The sequence below is a fragment of the Xenopus laevis genome, chromosome 9_10L, assembly GCF_017654675.1.
Source record: "Xenopus laevis strain J_2021 chromosome 9_10L, Xenopus_laevis_v10.1, whole genome shotgun sequence".
NCBI classification, from domain to species: Eukaryota; Metazoa; Chordata; class Amphibia; order Anura; family Pipidae; genus Xenopus; species Xenopus laevis.
Window position 1 is genome coordinate 62809361 of NC_054387.1, and position 24375 is coordinate 62833735.

The following is a 24375-nucleotide window of genomic DNA, read 5'->3' on the forward strand; positions in this document are numbered from 1 at the left end:
TAAATGACTTCTAATAGCCTTATAATTTACAACAGGGAGTACATTATTCCCTATTAAGAAATAAAATGCTTTTCTCAGTGTGTTGGAACTCCCATGAGCAAATACTGTTAATAACTATAGAGACAATAACTTTCCATGCATGGTATGCTGTCCCTAGCATATAGACTGGCAAACGGTTATTTTAACCCTGTGTTTATTTGGCTTCAAGCTCCTTTTTAATGGATTCTCACAGCGCTTGTGGTTAGCAGGTGCCATAATGCAGGGATTGTATCTGAAGGGAAGGCAGGGGGCGTGGGACAAGTCCAGGGAACAGCAGGGTTGGGGCCGCAGGGTAAGACAAGGGTGCGGCCGGCCCCAGCAGGATCCTCATTTCACTTCTCTTACAATCTCATGAAAATTTGTGGATAGAGAAGCTCTTTAAACTTTTCCACTGACATACCATCTTGATTATATTCAGCAGCCTATCTGTGGTAGAATTCCCAGTTCTGGTGACAGTGGGGTGATGGGAGTTATAGTTCTGTGCTAGGGTTATTATATCCAGGCCAGATCTGCTAATGAGAGATAATCCGTGATGGGTCCCAGGGCAAATACCCTCACTGTCCTACTTTAAATTAAATATCCTCCTGTGAAATGCCCTAAAACCGGAGATAAATGTTACTTTGGGAATTAACTCAGATACCAAGGGCTGAATCATTGATGGCACATTATCTATCAGGTTTAGAGTTTCAATAGGATTTGTGGCCTAGATTACAGAGCTGCTCATTGATATCTCTAGTGGGGAATATCTCCATAATATTCTAGTATCTGTACAGGAGGAATGATCTGCTGATCTAAGACTAGTGAGCACTGCCTAGTCTTAATAGATATGTCCCACTGGGGACACTGTACAAATACAAACAGTGAAACTATGTGACTAGGAAAGCCCTGCCTGATGTAATTGATTTGGCTGAGTATGCTGGTAATTTGAAATTAAATGTCCCACAAGGAAGATCTCAGAATATCTCATGTCGACTTATTATTATCACTCACTTTTCATCTGTGTGACTAAAGTACAGTTATAGGTTATCTCCTGCTGCTATTTGTTACCCACAGTAGTGCAAATTGTTCTGCCAGTACTATACAATTTATATCCCAATAAGTATAACTAGATATAAAAAATAATATTTGGAATAACTACACAGATAACTGCAAACTAATGTTAAATCAAAGGGTTTTTGCTTTCCCTACTATACCTCCTATCCCACAGCCACTGTCCCTTCCCAGATACACTTATACCATTGTTACTATAGGCACCATCTCTCCCTACTATACCTGCTATCCCACAGCCACAGTCCCTTGTTCCCAGAGACTATTATCCCCACTGCTACTATAGGCACCATCTCTCCCTACTATACCTGCTATCCCACAGCCACAGTCCCTTCCCAGAGACTATTATCCCCACTGCTAATATAGGCACCATCTCTCCCTACTATACCTGCTATCCCACAACCACAGTCCCTTCCCCGAGGCTATTATCCCACTGTTACTATAGGCACCATCTCTCCCTACTATACCTGCTATGCCACAGCTATTATACCCAGGACAGAGAGGGGAGTGAGCAGGAGAGAGGAGCACACATTAGGGACAGCCCCTGTTCCCAGGCATGACTAGAGGTTGGGACAGTGTCAGTGACAGCGGTGCCATGGAGTGGGCGTGAGCGGGTGAGTGAGTGAGTGTCAGCTCCACAGACCCCTGTGTAAGGCCGCCCCTCCCATCTGCGGTCCATGTGCCAAAACAAACCGCCTTTCCTATTTATTGCAGCCGGACAGTGGCGGCTCCTGGGCACAAGCAGCGGCTGCTCCCTTACACAGCGCGGGGACTGAAAAGCACCGGCGGCTCAGCGCCAGGAGTGACAGAGAGGGATCAGCCGGGAGCCGCAAATACAGCGATCTGTGCCGGGAGCACCTGACACCTGCGCCCTCCGCTGGGAGGCACCGAGAACAAGCCTGGGCTACACCCCCTGAGACCGGCCGCAGAGTGACAGCAGTCCGGGATACAGAAGCGCTGAAAGAGCCAGAGTCCAAGTGCCGGACATTCCACTGCCGCTTATCTGGGGAGCGAGGTGACCAGGATACACATCCATCTTATCCCCCGGAGCTCAGAGTGTCCGAATCGGACTAGTGACCTCCTGCCCGGGGCTACAAAGGAAGACTTCCAGGAAACAGATACCGAACCTAGAGCATTAGCCAATACCAACCGGGCACAGTGGCACCAGCCGCGGACTCAGACCTCTATTCGCGGGAGCGCAGTGATATCACAGCCTCTGCCCAGGAGAGACACAACTCAGAGCCAGTAGCGCAGAGGGACTGTATCCAGTGGCAGACACCTGTCCCCGGGGCGCAGTGACACCATCTCGGGGCATAGACACATATCCCGGGGGCTCCGAGTGACACAAGTCCCCTGAGTGCTTTAGTCCCCCCTGGCTGGGCTTGAGGAGGTGTCGGGCGGCGGATGGAGCTGTCCTGATCAGCAGCCCAGGGAGCCCCAGCCGCCCCATGCAGTTGCCCAGGGTTGTGCTGCTTCTCTGCGCCGCTGCGCTGCTCCTGAGCGGGGCGGTGCGGGGTTGCGGACCTGGAAGGGTGGTCGGCAGGAGGCGCAGACCGACCAAGCTCAGCCCGCTCTCCTACAAGCAGTTCAGCCCGAATGTACCCGAGAAGACCCTGGGGGCCAGCGGCAGGTACGAAGGGAAGATCTCCCGCAACTCAGAACGCTTCAAGGAACTCACCCCCAACTACAACCCGGACATTACATTCAAGGACGAGGAGAAAACGGGGGCAGACCGGCTCATGACCCAGGTGAGAGGCCAGGTCCTGGCGGCTCATTACATGTGACAATAGCGTGTGTATTAGCGATTTGTGTGGACTCTGGGGCTCGCAGGTAGAGGGACGTAAATAGGAGGGGACTGAGAGACACAACTGGAGGCAATGGGAAGTATTGGGAAGGGACTGGGAGACACATGTGAGGCTACTGGGGGCACTGGTGAGAGAGTTGTGAGGCGCAGATCATTATGAGACACGTGAGGGGAGTGAGAGAAATAAGCGAGACAAGTGAGGGCAGGGGAATGTACAGGTGAGGGGCAGAGGTAAGGACATGGCAAGGCTGAGGATATTGGAAACTAAAGTGTGGAAACTGGGAGACAGGTGTGACAATTGCAAGACACCAGTGCAGGTAATGGGAGAAACAGGCATGATTTGGAATGAAGCTCATAGTCTTGAGCACTGGAAAGAAGCAGGAGCCAGCTGAATAAAAGATGCCTTGACTGGAGGAGAGCTGACTTCTGCTACATTGTTACAAGACTCAACCAGGGAAGCAGAAAGGCACAGAGAGAGAGACTGTTTTTGGCAGCAATTGCATTTACACATTACAATAAATCCTGTGAAAATAAGGAATTAATGTATATTGGGAAGTTGCATAGAAATTGCATTATGTTCATTGGCCAGCCTTTTGGGTTTGTATTCTCTTTAATGCATTTAAAGGATATCATTGGATTCATCCAATGACTCTGAATAACATGAAGTAGAAAAAAACTGTTCCAAATGAGAGGCACAATTCTGACACATCTAAAACATATTTAAAAAGTTTGTTAGTGTGCCCTTATGTGCTACTGAAAGCTGTATCTATTTGTCCTTTACTGCACTGCTGGTCTTGACTACATGTACCGTTGATACATAGGTGTAGTAGTAGACAATTACCCTCCATTCAAGACTCCAGTTCCCACAGAACTGTAAAGAAGGAGAATGGTGGAAGTGTGCAAGGTATTGTGGGAATTGGAGAGGACAGCAGACTACTGTGTGTTTTAATGGTACATGTAGTCAGATCCAGCAGTGCAGAGATTACCCTGGGGTGGGGACCTACTGCTTTTATTGGCAATTAATTCATTAAATATTGAATTTATATTGTAAAGTTGATTAGAATTACATTTGTTTTCATTATGCAAATCTTTATATATTTGGTCTATTTTCACCTTAAGTCATTTGAGTATGTCAGGCTGGTTCTTTTTGTTGTTTCATTTAAAAGATTTCCCTAATATTTTAAGTTCTACAAGGAGACACATGAGTGTGGGATTGTCCTGATTCACAGATTATTATTTTGAATTGAAGGGAAAATGGTTTAGTATCAGTATTTGCAAAGCTAAAACTATTTCCCATGTATGTGTTTCATTTTTATCATGCACTAAGACCCAGGGTCCTGCTGGTCTGATTGGCTGCCGATTGCTCACATGTTCATTGTGATTTTATAAAGAGCTCTGGCAAGTGTAGAACAGTGGATAAAAAGTATCCTTGTGTTGCACATACATACTACATACACTTAATACATATTTTATTAAATGTACACTTATGTTACACAATACTTACAATGTTTAAAGCTGGAATAGCTAAAGCAAAGGCAGTTGCTGGTTTGCAGCAATTTTTTTAAGTGCAAGGCAGCCCTATATTAAAATTTGTCTGAATGAAAAGGAAGGTAAACATTTTAAATATATATATCACCCCTTTGCCTGCCCATTTCATCATTGCACCATTTCACATGGCATATCACTGTCCTGGTCCCCTCTCTAGTCGCATCATTTTCACTGTACAAACAAGTTACTTATCGACCAGTAAAATAATGGGTTCATATAATATTGGCTGCTTTTTTGGGGGGTGGTGTTAGCTTTGCACAGCGTGTGGTGCTGATGTAGACCTTTACTTATGGCTTTACAAATAACATCTCTGTCATCAAACTCATTATCAAATCTCAGTATTTCCCCTTTTAGACTTCTGTTTTCTTCTAAATTAATTGTAACCATGAGCAGTTTTTGTTACTGCTGCAGATAATTGCTGTAGTTAGAAACTCAGCCATAAAGCAGGGCAGAACTTCTGCTTACAGTGGGTATCAGGTAGGATCTGTGTCACTGTGATATAATGCTCAGTTATACAGATAGCTAGAATGTCAGCCATAAAGCAGGACAGGACTGCTGCTTACAATGATGTATCAGATAGGATCTGTGCCACTGTGAAAGGATGCTGTTTTATACACATAGCTAGAATCTCAGCCATAAAGCAGGGCAGGACTGCTGCTTACAATGGGGATCAGACACTGTAGGATCTGTGCCACTGTGACAGAATGCTACAGAATTAAATGGGGATTTTTAAATTTGATATCTCAGATCTGGGTCTTTTTCCAATTAGAAACAGAACAATTATCCTGAATAGGTTTTTCCTGTCCCCTTGAAACCCAACAGGCAGAATGGAGCCACTTGCTCATAAAGAGGAAAAAACAAAATGACATATTTGATTATTTTGGTTCAGTTTGGGGCCTCTTGTTAGCAATGACCATGATGAGGTGCTGGATTGTAGGGGGGACTAATTTGAGGGGTGGATAAATGACTGAAGTCCAACTTTTTTGTTAAGCTACGACCCCCAGCATTCCTTGATAATAATGAGGACTGACGCAAAACCTACAAATACTACATCATGGGAGAATGGGCTTCCCTGATGTACACTACAAATTCTAAAAGGGGAAGTTAATCCAACTATCCTAGAATAAAAGGAGATGTAACAACTAAAATGCAGGTAAAAAAAAAACACTTCTCACGGCTGTTAAGGGATAATATGAATTGTAGTTTAAAACAGCCAAAGAGCTGCATTAACATTTTTTAGATAAAACAAGACGACTGCCCTTTTCGATTGTATAGGGAGACAAAATGCAATATAAATACTGTATCTTCTCACAGAGGGAAGCATTCAGGTTTAGGAATATGCTTACAAAGGACACGTGAATGTGCAGAATAGCTACCAGAATCCACTTAAACCAATCAGGCATTTCTAAGATACAGTAGAACCTACTCTGGAGGCAAACAGGGGAATTACTTTAACCAATAAGAAACAATATTTATCATAAGCAAGTAAAGTCATTCATTATTTTTATTTCATTGTCATTGTCTCATACTAGTTGCTCTTGGAAATCTCCCACTCTGCCCATATGAAAAATGGCCCTAGGTTAGAGTAATTCTTATGCACCCTTATGGCTGGCTAAGGATGTTGGAAGCTTTAAAGTTGAAACAGTGAGGTTAAAGTTGAGGCTCGGGCAGTGTTACAAGTCTCAGTATGAGGGGGCAGTACATAGGTTGCTTCTGGAGTACAAGAGGGACAGCAAAAGCACCACTGAGTCTGCTACCACTGTTGTTACTCCACTGAGGTCTCTCATACCCCAGGGTGGGTACCTACATGCGTTCCACTTCACTTGCACTTGCGTAGCAGTTAATTTGTTAGTTTCTTCCTAATGGGTCAAAACCAGCAGGCATGGAGACTGTCACAGAAATATAGACCTTGCCAACCTTAAAATGTTTGCTCTGATTCTGACTAAAACAATACTTATCGCTAATGTTCACCTCTATAGCACTTGTCAATATACGTATGTTCTTTTTATTCTTTTTATCAGCCTTCCTTCTTAAGGGGCCCCTGGGAGACCCAGGGCATATGCCCACCATATTCTACTCCCAAACATTCTGCTCTGCCGTTGGTTACAGCAAGTGGCCCCGCTGGACGGCAGAATTCCTGATACATTTCTGAATGTTTTGCTGCTGGAATGAGAGCCAGGGGAGCGGCCGGGCCCTTGTGTCTCACTAGTAGAGAGGTGTGTGTATATTTTGGAGGGGGCTCAGAAGCTGTTATATTCAGAGAGGCATGTGAAATATTTATCTGACACTTTGCAGAGTCCAAAAGAAATGCCCCGATCTCTCTTCTTCAAAAACAACAATAACCTCATGGGAAAGTTACACAAAAGTTTTTTAAGCTGTTTTTTCATGCTATCATGAATCTGTTACAAGTATAACAATAAATGGTGAAAAAAACAATTTTTTCAACTCCAAGTTAAAGCATTCTAAGGGAAGTGTTAGGGAAGTGTAATCTGATAGTTGTGTTCTTCCTTTCCTTTATAGCAGCAGTACTGCCCTGCTTTATGGCTGAGATTCTAGCTATCTTTATAACACAGCATTCAGGTTGGGTTATAATGAAAATGTGATGATGTTTTAGAGAATATTATATTGTATATGTTTTTTTGAGTCCTTCAATTTCCCTAATAGATATTGCATTCTGCCACTAGGTGGAGCATGTAAGAAAAGCTAGGACAGAAACCTCTACTAATATCCCTAGAATATGGCATTGCTGCAAAAGCTCCAGATCTTAATTGAAGCACACTTTTCAGACTTCATATCACTCCCTTCTAGATAATGTACAGTGTCTTGGAGCGGGCTACTTCTTTAGACACCCTAGAGCCAAGCAACAGAAAGCTCCTTATGGAACCATTCAACATGGCTCACTTGTCACTCCTATTGCGAAATGGGTGCTAGCTATCAGTATTGGGTGACCCATGCTATTTCCCATTAAAGCGATAGGATGTATCTAACAGCAAGTAGTAATATTATGGGCAAGAACACATAGCAATTGTCTGAGAGGAAAGCAAATGTGTTCTTATGCACACATCCCTTTAGGCCTGGTGTTGGACTGTGTGAGGCTACAAGGAGGGTTCCCCCACACAAAAATGTGGGGGAGCCCTTTTAGTATTTATACTACCCTTTAAATGTCCTTTAATCAGACTTGTGAATGATGTTCACCACACTTGCCTGATTGCCTGACCTGCTTTTGTGATGTTTATATTAGTGTACGGCGCACAGGGCATTGCTCACACCCAAACCCAAACACACATTTAATGCAGCTAATGGGACAAAATGTATCTATTATTCTTGTGGCTGTAGCATCCCAGCAACATGTAATTAATGCATGTAACGCAGAAAGAAATGACAGAGAGACGCAGGAATGATTGTGTGGGGAGGCTGTGCCTTAGTTGCATCGCTCTGATGTGGTCAGCGAGTCTGACTAATTTGTAGCTGAACGTATAGGAGCACAAACTCCATTATTATTATGTAAAATGGCTTGTAAAAAGGTTAGAGAAACATTGCTCATTGATTGTGTGACTCAGAGTACTTTGAAATATATTTATTATTATTTACTTTTTCTGCTTCTATGATATTTTCCTTCCTTGCATCTCCCTTGCCCTTCTCCCTTCAATGGCTGGCTTCATTTGTTTCAGGTGCAGACAGAATCCTCCTGTTAGGATACTGTGTGCTTTGCTTTTTGGTGCAGGCTCAATGTCTTCATTTTCCTGGGATGACTTGGCTATGTGCATTTCCATTCTTTTTGGGTTTACAACATTGTGTATTTGAAAAATGATTTATGTTATCCATGGTTGTAAAACGTAGAACAGTTAAGGTACCTACAGTCAATTATAAGGATAATATAAGTCACTGAGGGGTTCTGTGACCATATAAAGTTGCAAGGCTGCAGGCTGAGTATACAGAGAACTATGAGTATAACTTATGTATTATAAGGGATAATGTACCCCCTACAGTAAATAATAAGTATATTAGAAGTCATTGAGGGGTTCTGTGTCCATATAAAAGCACAATGCTGCAGGCTGATTTATACAGAGAACTCTTGAGTATCACTCATGTATTATAAAGGATAATGTACCCTCTACTGTAAATTATAAGCATATTAGAAGTCACAGAGAAGCTCTGTGACCATATAAAGGCACAAGGCTGCAGGATGTTATACAGGGAACTCTGAGTATCACGTGTGTATTTTAAGGTATAATGTATCCCCTACTGTAAATTATAAGGATATTAAAAGTCACTGAGGAGCTCTGTGACCATATAAAGGCACCCTGGCTGCAGGATGTTTACAGGGAACTTTGAGTAGCACTCATGTATTGTAAGGGATATTGTACCCCCCAGTGTAAATTATAAGGATATTAAAAGTCACTGTGGAGTTATGGGACCATATAAAGGCACAATGTTTCAGGCTGAGTTATACTGGAAACTCTGAGTATCACATGTGTATTATAAGGGATAATGTACCCCCTACTGTAAATTATAAAGATATTAGAAGTCACAGATTGGTTCTGTGACCATATAAAGGCATAAGGCTGCAAGCTGAGTTATACAGAGAACTGAGTATATACAAAGTAGTGCGGCAGAAATCAATGTGGTCACAGGCGGTGGTGCCATGTGCACCATCACACACACTGTGGTATATAGATCATTTGAACTGGGCCACCAATGCAATGAGTTGGTTAACCCATTTATTGAGGCAAACATTAGCTCAATCTTTTGAGGAGTATAAAGTTATCTGTCCTTGGGAAAAGGGAGGCTTGATTGTCTGACGAGTAGCTGAGGGAAGGTATGGCACCAGAGAGCAGATATACAAAAAAAAAGCAAACTATATGACTTTCTGATTGGTGGCCCTGTATGATAGTAATCATACCATACCTTACTTATCATGGTGGTGATGATGATGCACACTTACAGCTCTGAGGGATTTAAGACTAATCTCCTCGTGGTGACACATTCCATGTAAACTCTCCTGTGGGCCAATCTGATCATAATAGGAGCTGTGACGATAACAAGTATCACACCAGCGGGACCCAAACTGAGAGCCACTTCCAGTCACATTATTGCACAGAAAACATAACGTAGCATTGTTTAGCTATCAGGAGGCATTATTGAGACTGAGTCAGTCAACCATCACCTGTTTCCCTTCCTTCCTTCTGATGCAATATGGATATTTCCACATTTTTCTCCTTTGCCCTTGTATCCAAGTGCATATTTAGAGCTCAAGCACCCCTAAATATTTAAAAAATCCTGATAATCCAAAAGAACAGATTAGAGTAGAATGTAAGGTTACTGATAAACTATTCAACTTTCCCACCCTAGGGGGTCAGATGTTGAGTGCTGTTCGGTGGATTCAACTCATTAACTGACACATTGGATAGGAAAGTTGTATAGTTTACCAATAACCCTACACATAATAACCCCTTTTCTTTTCTTTGGGGTTACAGGCTTACACATTGGCTGTGGACAGTGCTCCGAGCTAAAAGATAATATGATTTATGAACAGTGCCTGCTCTCTTGCACACAAGTAGCACAGATGGATACTCTCCGACTCTTACTTGACCTAACACCCAACAGTATAGATATCAAACATTGAGCTATGTAATCTGTGGGAATGGATATAAGCATAACTGACTGTTTTAAATGGGATTCAGTTAAACGTAAGACATACTATACTCTGTCGCTCTGTGGATGCAAATATTATTTTTAGTCTGCAAACACAATGACAGGCATGTTCCATTCAAAAGTATTCATAAAGGTGAAATGTTTTAGCTGCTAATAATAATAAAACCATAAAAAATTCCAGCTGTCAATCTGTTTATCTCCTGTGTCTGTTTCTAGTTTAGCAATAGTAGCACATGTATAAAAGCAATATATAGGCTTACAATTATACTGTTTCATTAAACAGAATCAACAGCTATTCTCTATTCTTCTCAATAAAAGGGATGTTTTCCTTTAGATGCAACTTGATTCCCCTGGACTAGATGTGGCCAGCCAAGGGATTATTATGGTCACCAGTCTGCTCAAAAGCAATGTGGACTTCTTTGTGTAATATAGGGATGCAGCAAACACATAAGGAGCTATTTACAAACTGGAAGGCAGGATGCAAAAAGGAGTGCAAGGTGTGTGTTTGTGTGGTGTCAGATGAGACACTGATAACATCCACCCTGGGGGGGGGGGGGTCCCTTGAGGTCAGGTCATCTGACAACTTGCAGTTGGTCTGTATTTTGTGTTTTATAGGCCTTATTGGTTTGGAATTGGAATTTAAAATTTATCTAAGATACTACATTTAAAAATGGCATGAAAATTGAAAGTAAAAAAGCAACGCAGATCACTTCTTTGTGTTGCCTTTAAATTACCACCCCCACTTTCTATATTGGTTTTCAGACAGGATTGCTTCATGTGAAATTATTTCCCAAGCAGGTTACTAACAGATTTCTTAAGAATGATAATGACATTATAATAGTTCATTGGTATTTCCCTGGTGAGCTGGTGTGACCTCCTGGAGAGTAAAGCAGGTTTATTTGTGCATAAGGTCAAGGGAAGGGAAGGTAGAGACTTGCCTGCTGTGTAATGTTCTTATCACATAACCTGGAATAAAGCACTGTACTTTTTAGAGAAGAACTGAAAAAAGGGAATATATGTATTTGGAACTAGAGTCACTATGCAACTACATCCACTAGAATTTCCCCCAGCCAGTTATATGGGTGGCGGCAACACTAGTAGTTTGGTTGCCGGCTAGTGGAAGCTGGAGCTCCATTTAGAAGGTCCAGTTAGAGCTCCACACATGGGGGGGCCAGGTCTGGACTAAGAATTAAAATAGGCCCTGGCATTTTAGGTACACAGAGGCCCAATCAGCCCACACAGAGGCCCAAACAGCCCCCACCAGCCTACTAAATAGTGACTTTCTATGGCACCTGATAGCAGCCCCTCTAGCATTTGCCAGAACCCACAGACTGCCAGTCCCAGCCTGGTGAGGCCCAACAATTGTAGGTCAAAAGATGATGAACTGTAGATGTATTACGGCATGTTTAGACTATAGGAAAATATGGCCATGGTAGGACAACATAGCAGTAACAGAGCAAGACGATGACAGAAGGATAAGATGAAAGCAGCAGGACAACATTGGGGCATAACTCATAATAACTCTTCATACAGGGAGTGCCTATTTGCAGCCTGGCCTGTGATGCTACAGCTGCTTTTGAATTAAAAGTAAAGGGCTGCAGATTGGGCCATCTTTTGCTACTGTATCCACTGTGCTCAATTTTCATTATCTTGCCCTACTGACACCATCAAGTTCTACCGTAGCCATATTGTTCTACTGTATGTTCTACCCTAGCCATATTGCTCTACTGTATCCATCCAGTCCTACTGACTTCATCTTTCCTTGCTGTTATCATCTTATGTGCTCATGTAATCTTGTCCTTCTGTTTGTATTTTGTCCTATTATCACTATCTTGCCCTACTGTCACCACCAAGTTCTACTCCAGCCATAGTGGTGTTCTGTCTCTATCTTGCCATATAGTATGTTCGACTGTCTTCATCCTACCCTACTGTCTCCATCTTGTCCTACTATTATCATCTTTATATACACTTGCCATATTGTTGTACTGTCTCCATCTTTCCCTACTGTCCCCATTTTATTCTATATTCCCTATCTTACCCTACTTCACCCATCTTGCTGCCTTGTGTCCTCTGCTACACACTAGACCTGTTACTCCACTCTCTTTCTGTCTTTGACTCCTGAGTTGCAGGACTTACTATGTGAAGGGCCCATGTTGGATCCTGTACAGCTGTGACCTGTGCACAAACAGATCATTACTAAAGCCTGTACATGTTACACTATTCATTGTGTCGATGAATCCTGTACTTTTAGCATAAGAACTGCTTACTGATACAGTTGGACTTTTGAACCTACGCAAGGTTTGATTGATGGAAAAGGTTGCTCTGTATCTACGTGGAGATGTTTATGAGGCAGGACCTCACCTTCAGATATAGAGCAAACATTACAGCAGCATTCCAGTATCCTCACTCAGCACTGAGACAAGAGGATCAGAGGAGTTAAAACATTAACCACTACTATGCCAGTCATCATTGCAACTCATATAATAATGGCTAATAATTAAAGGGGAAATATACTCTATAGAACAATTTGATCACCATATTATTGTATTTTTAAATGGTGTTTATTTGGGCTTCTGTGCAAAATAGCTTTGTCTTATTCAGAAATATTCATGGTATAAAACATTCCTGTGATATTTCAAATCTTTATTCTATATTATCCACCTCTAGGGAACTATGGTGCCTATAGTAGCAGTGGGATAATAGCCCCTTGGAAGGGACTGTGGCTGTGGGATTACAGGTATAGAAGGGAGAGATGGTGCCTATAGTAACAGTGGGACAATAGCCTCTGGGAAGCGACTGTGGCATTTCAGATATAGTAGGGAGAGATGGTGCCTATAGTAGCAATACGGGATAATAGTCTCTTGGAAGGCACTGTGGCTGTGGGACAGCAGGTATAGTAGGGAGAGATGGTGCCTATAGTAGCAGTGGGATAATAGTCTCTGGGAAGGGACTGTGGCTGTGGGATAGCAGGTATAGTAGAGTGGATGGTGCCTATAGTAGCAGTGGGGATAATAGCCTCTGGGAAGGGACTGTGGCTGTGGGACAGCAGGTATAGTAGGGAGATATGGTGCCTATAGTAGCAGTGGGGATAATAGTCTCTGGGAAGGGGCTGTGACTGTGGGATAGCAGGTATAGTAGGCAGATGGTGGTGGGGGGGGTCTCAGGATTTACAGGGACCCAGTGGGGCAGTGAACTGACTAATAACAGACAGAGAGATATACTGTGGTGTATCTGTATTAAATAGTAAAAACTGATAAACAACTTTCCAATTTTGACTAATTAAACATTTTCAATGATTAGTGGCATGTGCCCTTTGCTATTCTCTTCACTGCTTTCCTGACTACAGAAACAGCATAGTAGAAATTATCTCTTCTCAGCCAAGGCTTCAGTTTTCACAATGCCTTGTACTTCTTCTGTGGTCTTTAAATGACAGAATGTGCATACACCATAGAAATTGATTCTTGGCTGGAGGACAGTCAGGACAATCAATGAAGAGAATAGTAAGAAACAGATACTGCTGTCAGTGCTGAAAAAAAAGAACTTTATTTTAATCAGTGACTGACAACTTGTGTCCAAAGTGCTTGATGTTGGAGTGGGCAGGGCACTAGGAATAATCATTCCATAAACATAGTACAGCGAAATGAGAAATGTATAAGTGCCAAGTCCAAGAGTCTCCTGAGGCAGAGAGGCTTCTGGCAGTTTAAGGTGGGCAGAGCACCTATCAGAGATCTTATCGTATCACAGAATGCCATTCTTCTAGCAGCTGTGTTTGCTTTGCACTCCTGCACTTTGGCTATTTCCAGATAAGACTGTGTGTTGCACTAAGGTTGTTCTCACCTTTGCCTACAATTCACTCCCTATTTATGGGACTTGTCTCCTTATTTCCTCCTGCGCACTCTCTGTTCTATAGACAGTACATTATTGTGAAATATGTATTCCTTTTCTGTATATCTGTATTTTGCACATATTGGTAGGAGTGGCCGTATATTACAGTACAGTATGGGAGTATAGCTCATTGTGTACCCAGGACTGTACTTCATTACATATTTGTGTTTATATAACACAGGTTATGACAGGTGCGATATTGTTTTCCTTAGATTGTCTGGGGCATGCTGGGAGTTGATGCATTCTCTTTTCTTGTTAATCTGAATTGGCCAATCAGGTGAGACTTGGATAGGGTTAAAGGGCTAGTTCATTTTTAAGTTAACTGTTAGTATGGTAGAATGTCTTGTTCTCAGCAACTGTTCAGTTGGTCTTAATATTTATTGTTTTATCATTATTTCTCAGCCTCTGTCCAGTTTGCAAGTTAAATGCTATGTGGTTATTGGTGGGGTCACTGACTCCAGCAACAATTGGGCCCTACCAACCAGATTGCAGCAGAAATCCTTATATGGGAAACTGCTTAACAAAGATGACTCAAATCTTGAAAAAAAATTAAATGAAGGCAGAATATCACTGTCTACATCATAAAAAGCATTAACTAAAATGTGAACTACCCCTTTACAAGCAGTTCATGCAGATATGCAATCAGGATATAAAGTTGTGCTTTTACCTGTGGTGCTGGTCCCTCCTTCTTTGGAGTCAATGTACCTGGAGGAATGTATTTATTGCTCTGCCCCAAGCAGTTCCTCAGCCGGGCAATTAATACATTCTTAACAGTTATTAAACACACGCAGCTGAGCGGGCGATGGATGTCATTGCCACCTGAGATGGGCGATTGTTTGTGACTCCCCGGGCTGTGCCATAACTACGGTTAGATTGTGTTTGCTCACATGGAGAGGAAGAATGTTAGTAATCTTCACCCAGTATTCCACTGACAGAAGGCTACTGGGGCACTATGGGAGTTGTAGTTCAGCAATAGGGAGGGTTGCAGGTTGATCATACCTGATTTATATGCACCCCCCCCAGACTTCTTTACCTCCAGCACTTGTTACACTGCAGCTCCCTGCATCCAACTGAAATCCAAATACTGTCCTTTTTTAAGGACCACTATTCCTTTATTTGTGTATGAGTGATTTTAGATTAACAGAATTATTAAAAGCTAAATGCACACTTGTTTTGCCTTTGTCCCTGGAATGCACATTTCTTTTACATTTGTCCCTGTTGTCCCAATTTTCCATTAAGATATAAGTAAGTCAGTTTGCAGTTTTAACATTGCCTATAATTGTCTCTGGGGCCCATTCTACTTGTTGGCGCGGCCCCCCACTGAGGGATGTCTTTGTTATTCCTAATAGTGGTACTATGGCTCAATATAGTGTTATGACCCCATTAGAAAAAGCCATAAAGTGGGTGTGGTCTAGCAGCATTGGATATGGAATGACAGTACTGCGGGGGTCAGCTAAACAGTTCTATAAATGGCACTTTACAAATAAACTTCCTAGGTTTTCCATTGCCTGTACAGAGAGTGGCACCGTGCATATTCCTTATATTCCTTATTCATTCTATTGGAAAAGCTAAGCAATATGTGCAAAAATCAATTTGTTTCATTAGCCCAACCAATGTTCAGCTTAAAGTTGGCCATAGACGCAAAGATCCGCTCGTTTGGCGACATCCCCAAACGAGCGGATCTATATCGGGGGTAATCTGAACGTTCGGCCGTATGACTGAACGATCCGATTACGATGTGCAATGGGCTCCGGCGGGATCGGTCTGGTCAAAATCAAACCTTTGGATCGACCAAACGACTGATCTCCGCCTGACGAAAGATGTCGGCACTCTCCACACACGATCCGAAAATCTTATCAATCCTCGATTCGTACGATAGGATCTGTGCGTCTATGGCCAGCTTTAGCTGTAAAGATCAACAATCAGTAGCCAATCACAGATTTTAAACATTCACCAACCTGTAGCAAATCACAGCATTAGAATCTCCATAGTGTAGTGGGTTTATAGTGTCAGACCAAGCAGTTAGTAGAGGCTGCACCCTGGTAGTATGGCAGCACTGCTGTACTCACACCCAAAACATAGAGGCAGTGTCATTGGTTCCTGATACAAGTGACCCTAGTCTGTGTGTGAGACCCAGTGTGTATCCCATTGACTTGAATAATAACCATAATTCACCAGTGGAGGGGAAAATGTATCATTAGTCAAAATGAGTCCATCTAAAAGGAATATTGTGTAGCTTCACTAAGCCTTTAAAAGAACAGCGACCGAGGGTCCCGCCATGCTTTCATCTGTTCCTTTTGGGCTGTAAAGTCAGCGCATAAAATAAAACATTAATTTTGGAATTAATATTTTATAAGTTGTGCTGTGTAAGGGCAGGAATCATCCCCCAGACTGGCCAGTGTTGGCAGACCTGCCATCCCAGGAGAGATGTTAAATACATATAGTGTAATCCAGTTGGTAGCAGCTTCTTGGAGGAGAATCACTAAAAGAGGAGGGAGAGAGAGAAGAAAGAGGATCAGCATGCACAGAAATGGTCTGAATCCCCTCTATATGCAATAAAACACTCCTGGACAGAGCTGTTTTAACAGGGGTCTGGGCATGGCTGACTGCTCTGACCCTTGCAAACAATAGGGCCTGGCCACGTCACTGATAAATAACACACTGCACACAAAAAACATAGCGATTTTCTTCTGTTTTAGCTTTTAACACATACATAATCGCCAGCAATTGGCTCATCTCCTTCAGCTGTTCACTTTAGTATAGAATTCATGATGGAGGGCAGAATGACAGGTAGCAGGCCCATTGTGATTGGCTGTTTGGAAAGCGGCCAGTCATTTATGTAACATTTTTCCTTTTAAGGCCAAATAGTGTCAGGGCAAACTAGACTGTTAGCACCCTTTATTCAGCATGTGTCACTTGGAAGTTATTACATGGCAAGTTGAGCTCACCCAACTCGACAGCGCCCCCCCCCCCCCAGTATTTGCAGCACTGGGGTCCTAGGTTTACTCCAGCCAGGCTACTATCTATAAGGAGTCTGTATGATGTCCCCATGTCCATACAACATCTCCTTACAAATTGTGCTCAAGTTGAAATCAAACTCAGAACCCAGAATCTGAGCAGCAGTGACGACACCTTCGTTGCATGCTTAGAAAATGTAGTAGTGTTATGAGCATATGTTTGTATAAGTACAAATCACATGGTTTCTCCTTGCCTCTCTTCCCTGCAGCGCTGCAAGGACCGTTTGAATTCCTTGGCTATTTCTGTCATGAACCAGTGGCCTGGGGTTAAACTGAGAGTGACCGAAGGTTGGGATGAGGATGGCCACCATTTAGAAGAATCCTTGCACTATGAGGGACGTGCTGTCGACATCACTACATCAGATCGTGATCGCAATAAGTACGGGATGCTAGCTAGGCTGGCAGTGGAAGCTGGATTTGACTGGGTCTACTATGAGTCCAAAGCCCATATCCATTGCTCAGTGAAGTCAGGTAAGAACTGTATGACTACCTAATAAACATGGAGACTGTTATATGCACATGGTTGTGCCATGTTACCATTTATATTACCATTTATGTTACTCGCTGTGATTCAGTAAAATGCTTGCTACAATTGTATATATTTGTATATGGATATGTGCAAAAGAATGCTGGCACTCATGTGTATCAGAAGCATTGTGTCTGGGTGCACGTCATGCTCAGCAGATGTCCATGTATTGAAAGAAATCCACACTTATCTTGTTAAAAGAGATGATTTTAATGCAAAGCCAAAGTTTCAGCTGTTACACAAACACAACTCTGTTAAACCCCTAGTGGAGGGGAAAAGCATTGATGATGTCAGTGTGACATCATGTCCATGATGACACAGTATGTGAACAAAACACAACAAAACTGCAACAATTATTATATATGCATAGTGTGAGATAATCACAGTAATACATTTGTTAATATCTCTGTTGATAAAAAACAAGTCCCATGTATCTAATCTGCTTATCTAGACATGGCTGAACTATACATCTCAACCATAACAACAAGGTAAGCATGGCTAGCTTTTATTTCTGCAATAATACATTGTTAATATGGTTGAGACATGTCATTTAGAAAGCTCTGAACCCTGCAGTGCTATAGAACTACAGCATACTGGCGCAGAATCATGGGAATCAGTCTCTCAGGGGAAGAAATGCAGATTTTGGGTAATGTGACAGGAAAATTAAGATACATGATAATATAGCACTATAGTTTACACCACAATGCCAGTTATGTCTGTGGAACATGATAAGCTACTTGCATTCCTTGTTAATTGTGAGTCATTTATGCAGTACAACTGCAATAAACAAGGTGAGACCAAAATGACATATACTAAAGTGAGGTGCACTTTGTGGCCCTTCACCTTACTGTGTGCTTTGTGGTCAGTCACTGCATGCTGCTTTGGGATCATATGTGGATTATAAAACATGGCTCACAGTTGGGGCAGAAACCAAATCCTATGGAGAGGCTGATCTATTTCTCCAGCAGATTTGGTGCACCCAGTGATCTATGTACAGTGTATCTCTAGTTGTAGATTCCTCCTGGGGTCCGACAGTGTGTGCAGTGGAAGAGATTTAAATTATGCCACGTGTAAAATAGATAAGGGCGGCCGAGTTAGTGTGTATGAAGGGAATTCATTTACATGGGAGTCAGAAGGAACCAGCCAGGGCAGAGGTAACATTTCCCACATATTAGGGATGATATTTTAAACAAACACATAGGACTCTATGATGAGAAGACAAGTAATACTCATTCCTAACAGATTATTGGACCATATTTACATATATATAAGAGTATCGTTGCTATGGGGTAGGGGGCACCCTGCTCAAATGATCCAGGAACTCCTGTTGTATCAAAACAAAATCCTGCTCAGTTCAGAAGGGTCGTACAGAAGATGTAAGCAGTGTAAGTGTCTGTACTAGCCAACAAATATATAATTTTTATGTGATACATATAACATGTTGTGGCCATTCACTGAGGTGCCCTTTGCAATCATGCAATGCGGGATCCCACCCCACAGCTTCAACCTGCAATTGAGGCATTGTTTTATGTTATTCTCTGTTCAGGCTGTGAACAAAAAAAGAGTCTGTACCTGCTGAATTGTGCTTATTACAGAAGAATATCTATGCTGGTATAGTATTATGGTATTTCTGTCCTGGCTATGATCAAACTTAGGGGGCTGTTCCTGCTGAATTGTGCTTAGTATAGAGGAATACCTGTGCTGGTATAGTTCTATGGTATCTTTCTGTACAGACTATGAGCAAAATTATGGGTTTGTTCCTGCTCAATTTCACCCCGTGCTGGTGAATACATGTGCTGTATTTCTTTGTAATCGAAGGTATTACTGCTGCTATAGATTTTTTATTGTACAGCTATTCACATACCCTGTGCTGCTGGCCCCTGAACCCTACCCTTAGGTAGGTTGGCCCTAATGAAGGTCAGTTTTATACAGTGGACATACACAGGCTAATAAAAGATGGCCTCAGTCCCTCCAGACCAAGTCGGCAACTTATTGGCCTTGTGTATGGGGTGTCAGTACGGCTCTAGCCAAAAATTGTCCAGATGTCAATCAGGCAGGCTGAAAACCTGACAAAAACTAGTGGATCCCTCTATGTTTGGTTATATTTAGTCAAGGCTAAAACTGCCCGGGGAGTCAGTTCCACCTGCACAGAAGCTGGGGGAAAGCAAAGAAATATACATTCCCTTCCATTTGAAGAATACAGAGGGTATTAGAAAAGATATTGTGGCCCTTTAAAGTGATTTTAAAGATCCTCTCATCTCTCATAACATCTAGTCTCACCGCTGCCCAATCTGATTAATATTTCATGACAATTTTCAGACCTCAGGAAACCCAGTGCATTGTGCCAGGACACTGACCTTGCCACTGTCATCCCATTACAAACTGTACATTGTAAAACTATTTAAAAAAAGGTGGAGCTATTGGGCATCCATGGGGACATCCATGTGCCACCCACCATCATAGGCAGCACTGCACCTCCATTTGAGTGCAACCCCCAGGCAGGAGGCAATGTGGAAAAATTTTTCATTCTGCACCTGTTTTTAGCAACCCGTGTCAGCCTTTGTATTGCTGATTGTTTGGTGCCAGTTAATAAGTAGCTATTACTTGTGCAGTCCATGCAAACAGGAAGGATAATGAATTTCCTTGAATTCAGGAGGCAGTGATGTACCACACGGCCTGTGTCTCTGACAATCTATTGCACATTGTATTACCACCCTTTACAACACATTCCTTGCCAGAGAATTTGCTGTTCACACTCGACGCTCAAGGATTCTAAGCCACTAAATACAGCAAGTCGGAGGTTCTTTTGCATACCAAGAACAAGCCCGTTACAAGATCGGTGGATTAAGAACAAAGAATACGTTTGTTGCTGGAAATAATACAGATTAAGGTGGTTTATGGCAAAATCCAAGCAAAAACAAAAAACGGGAGAGATTTATTGTTACGTGAAAAGAGTAGCCCAAATGATGTATAAAAAGTAGAAAATCTTTATTAGGACATGCTTAAGCCTGACGCGTTTCATGCCAAAGGTGGGCACTCATAGGCTCAAAATCCGCACCCAAGTTTTCCGCACTTCTGTTGTGAACCTGGCCACAGTGATCCTCAGGGGCCACATGACAAATAACAAAATCCATTTTGCAATACAGCTTTTCCTTCACTGCCCCTTAATTAGTCGCGCTGTAAGCCATGTCTAAGCATTCAAATAAGTCACCGTGTACTCATAATTATGATTGACAATTTTTCAATCTGGTTAGTTAAAACTTATCTTCTTAAAGAGGATGTAAAACCCCCTCAAACACGTTCATTTACTGTATATTTACTGATATTAAGCAGAATCCAGTTCTTTTGAGACCATGTCGCAGAAGCCAACATTTTCTGTTCAGAAAAATTTTATATTTAGGTTTATATTCACATTATTTCAGCAGGGTAAAGCTGGCCATAGACGCAAATATCCGATCGTACGAATCCTCGGTTAGTATGATTTTCAGACCGTGTGTGGAGAGTCCCGACATTTTTCGTCTCACAGAGATTGGTTGTTTGGTCGATCAGCCAGGTTAAAAAATTTCAGTCGGCTGCTGATAATTTCTCTGCATGTATTGCCAATCGGACGATTTTCAGTGGGAGACTGTCACCAGCTTTGTAGGACATAACTTTCGTACGGTTGCTGTCAGGAGCAGAACATCGGTTGATCTGTTCTTTTACTACTTTATTTGATCTGAACGGTTAGTGGCAGGTCGGGAGATGGGGAAGTCCGATCGTTCGAGGATTCGAACGATCGGATCTTTGCATCTATGGCCAGCTTTAGACTGCGTCTGCTCAGCCCATTTGTTTAATTGTCCAAGTAGATGGTGAGTTTGTGCACAGGCTTAATACATCCCTCACACTGACCAGTGGCCAAGAACTAACAGTACAACACACACACACATATATAGAGTATATTAACATATTTGTTGTTGTCCCTCTAAGGGCTATTCCACACGGGGAGATAGCCACGCGTTTGCGGTCGCGGCGACAAAGCGCCGCGCCAGTCGCCGCGACCGGCGCAGGCGACAGTTTTGTATGGGCGCCTGGCGAGGCATTTTCAGGCGACTGTTGAAAAGCGCATCGCCTCGTGTGGTTAGCACAGGCGTTTTTACATAGGCGCCCATACAAAACTGTCGCCTGCGCCGGTCGCGGCGACTGGCGCAGCGCTTTGTCGCCGCGACCGCAAACGCGTGGCTATCTCCCCGTGTGGACTAGCCCTAAGAAGTTGTTTCATTTAATTAGCAGTGTGAGTGCTTGATACTATCGCTTTCTTCTAAAGTGGTTGGGGCCTGAAATAACCTGCAGCCAATCAAAATCTTAGAACATATATACAATAAGGAACAGTAACAAAATGCGTCTAGAGCCCCACCCCGCCCCATAGTATAACACATCTCTGGATTGTAGAATTATCAGTACCTGCTGTTCCCTGTAGTTTGTCTCTAATGATGAACCTACAGGGGGCACATGGTGGAGGAACAGCCCACTGCCTTGGTAAGTACTTTTGGTTTTATTGCTATTACATATTGTCAGGGAAGCTCACTGGCTGAGGGGGCTTATCGCTCTCCTGGTTTTTTTCTCTGCAGATGCCTTGTTCAAAGGGTATCCCCCATCCACCCCACAGAATTCGGCCTGGAAACCCTCGTCCCATAGGAAGAAGTTGGAGGAAGCACAGGATTCATACACAGACTGGAAGAAGCAGGGAGCTGCAGATGCACAGGGGGAGCTGGGTTATGAGCACATGGATAACTATATGAGGTGAGATAGGGGCAGAGCCAGAGCAGGGAGCAGGGCTAAAGAATTACATAAATCCAACCTTCAGCCTACCAATTGTCGTTGAACAAAAACTCCTCAGGAATGGCCAGGCTTCATAGCCTAAGTAATGCCTACTGTCACTATTACGACCCATTCAAAAGTTGAAGGGCCCTGCACCAAAAATAGATGAGATGTGAGTGGGAGCTGCCAGATTGCCTAAATGACTAAGGCATTCTTCATCATTAGACAACACAGTGTCTAGCCATTAGATGGTGCCTTTTAGTTGATGTATATAATGAATGCCTCAACTGTCAAGTGACTGTAAGGGCAAAACTCCACCAGTTATGTCCAGACACACCCATTGCCTGCTTAAATCCCCACCCACTTTGTAGTAAAAACCAACCCTTTTAGTGTTCTACCGCACTGAGAAGAAAACAGCAATGGAAAGTCTAGAGGCAGTCAAGGTGGCAAGCTGATGGCAAGGGGGGAAAGGTGCAAATGTGGGGCCCACATTTTGCGCTGAAGCTCAAAGACCTTTATTTATGCCATCATATAGAGGGCTGCAGGGTGCTACATTCTGATTCATTGGCAAATATTGTGAGACTCGTCAACTGCTTGCCTTTACAGAGCAACAATGCCCTTACAAATGTCTGCAGGTAAAACAGATGCATAGTTTGTGTTATTTCCACTATGTAATAGGAACTCTCAGTTACAGTAATGCCCTTTATGGCTTTTTGTGTATTCTTTGCCTTATGTACAGCAGCTAAAGTCATTGGTCACTGACCCAGACCACCCCCCCCTTATGGAATCTATCCAGCACACGGAGGGCCCGGCTACTCTAGTGCAGTCCTTATCTGCCTGGGAAGATCTCATGCCTGCACTTGGCAGGAGGCTAATACTCAAGTCAGGTGCAGAGTAGATCTTTAGCAGAAATTTGCCCCCAGGGGACGGCTCCCCAAGTTGAAGGGCGATCAAAAAGCAAGATTTTCTTTGTCTGCTGGGTTAAACTTTAATTGAGCAATAATTACCTCTGGGAATAGTAAGGCATGTGCTCACCTGAAAAAGGCGCCCAGCGGGTGTGCCTCCATAGACCAATGCACTGTTAGTTCAGCCAAGCAAGGCTCTTGCACAATATCATCCTGAGACACTGTTTACACCATGGCAATGCCAATAAAGGTCACCAGTGGTGGGAGATTCCTGAAATTCTTAATTATTGCAGTGGGACAGTTACCTGTGGCAACCAGTCAGAGCACTGCTTTCATTTTGAAACCTGTAGTAGTCTGATAAACTGCTAAAATAAACTGCTAATTGGTTGCTAGGGGTAGGGGTTAGAAAATCAGCTTCTCTTTCTAATGGAAAATCGAACTAGAGAGAGTAAAACTGAAATGCATGTATATTGGTACTCCTCCTTGTAAAAGGGCAGAAGCTCCCACCCAGAACTTACTGAGGTACAGAACCCTGATTCTCTGTACTTCCTGCTCCTGGGCTGCTCTCCTTCCAAGGATGGGGTGGAGGCGGGCCTTGACTCTGCTGCAGTTTTCCCATTGCATTGTGCTCTGTGGGTCAAGAAAGTATTGTAAGGTAGTGTGATGGAGCAAATGCTCCCTCTAGTGTTCATAGCTCCATGAAATGGATTACTGTAGGTACATTTGTGTTTCTCTAGGCTAGTGATTCCCAACCAGTGGCTTGTGAGGAACATATTGCTCCCAATGGCCTCAAAAGCAGGGTTGGACTAGAGCAGTTGGGGGCCCACCGAGTTCTGAACCTCGGGGGCCCTCGTGCGCGTGTGTGAACGACAGGCCCACCTCGCGCATGCGCGAACGTCAGGCCCACCGCGCACATGCGCAAACGGGAGCATATAGCGCCGCACAACTTTTTTTTCCATTGGAGTGCCAATCTAGGACCAGGCCTGGGCTGGCAGGGCCCACCGGGTTTTTTTCCGACCGGGTTTTTTTTCGGCCAGTCCGACACTGCTCAAAAGCAGGTGATTATTTTAGTTCCCGGCATGGAGGCAAGTTTTGGTTGCATAAAAAACAGGTGTACTGCCAAACAGAGCCCCCTGTAGGCTGACAGTCCAC

General features: G+C 43.1%; 1 protein-coding gene across 2 annotated transcripts in view; it reads left to right on the forward strand.

The window, feature by feature from the left end:
* The first annotated feature begins 1643 nt into the window (after positions 1–1643).
* The window catches only part of ihh.L (indian hedgehog L homeolog), a 36623-nt gene continuing 13891 nt past the window's right edge, over positions 1644–24375 (forward strand). Inside the window, exons 1-3 of one of the 2 annotated variants that reach the window (XM_018235715.2) lie at positions 1644–2834; positions 17205–17466; positions 22129–22300. In XM_018235715.2, the coding sequence (XP_018091204.1) occupies positions 2535–2834; positions 17205–17466; positions 22129–22300 (734 nt within the window). In that variant the 5' untranslated portion in view covers positions 1644–2534. The remainder of the gene's footprint in view (positions 2835–17204; positions 17467–22128; positions 22301–24375) is intronic. The other variant, XM_018235714.2, reaches the window with a different exon arrangement.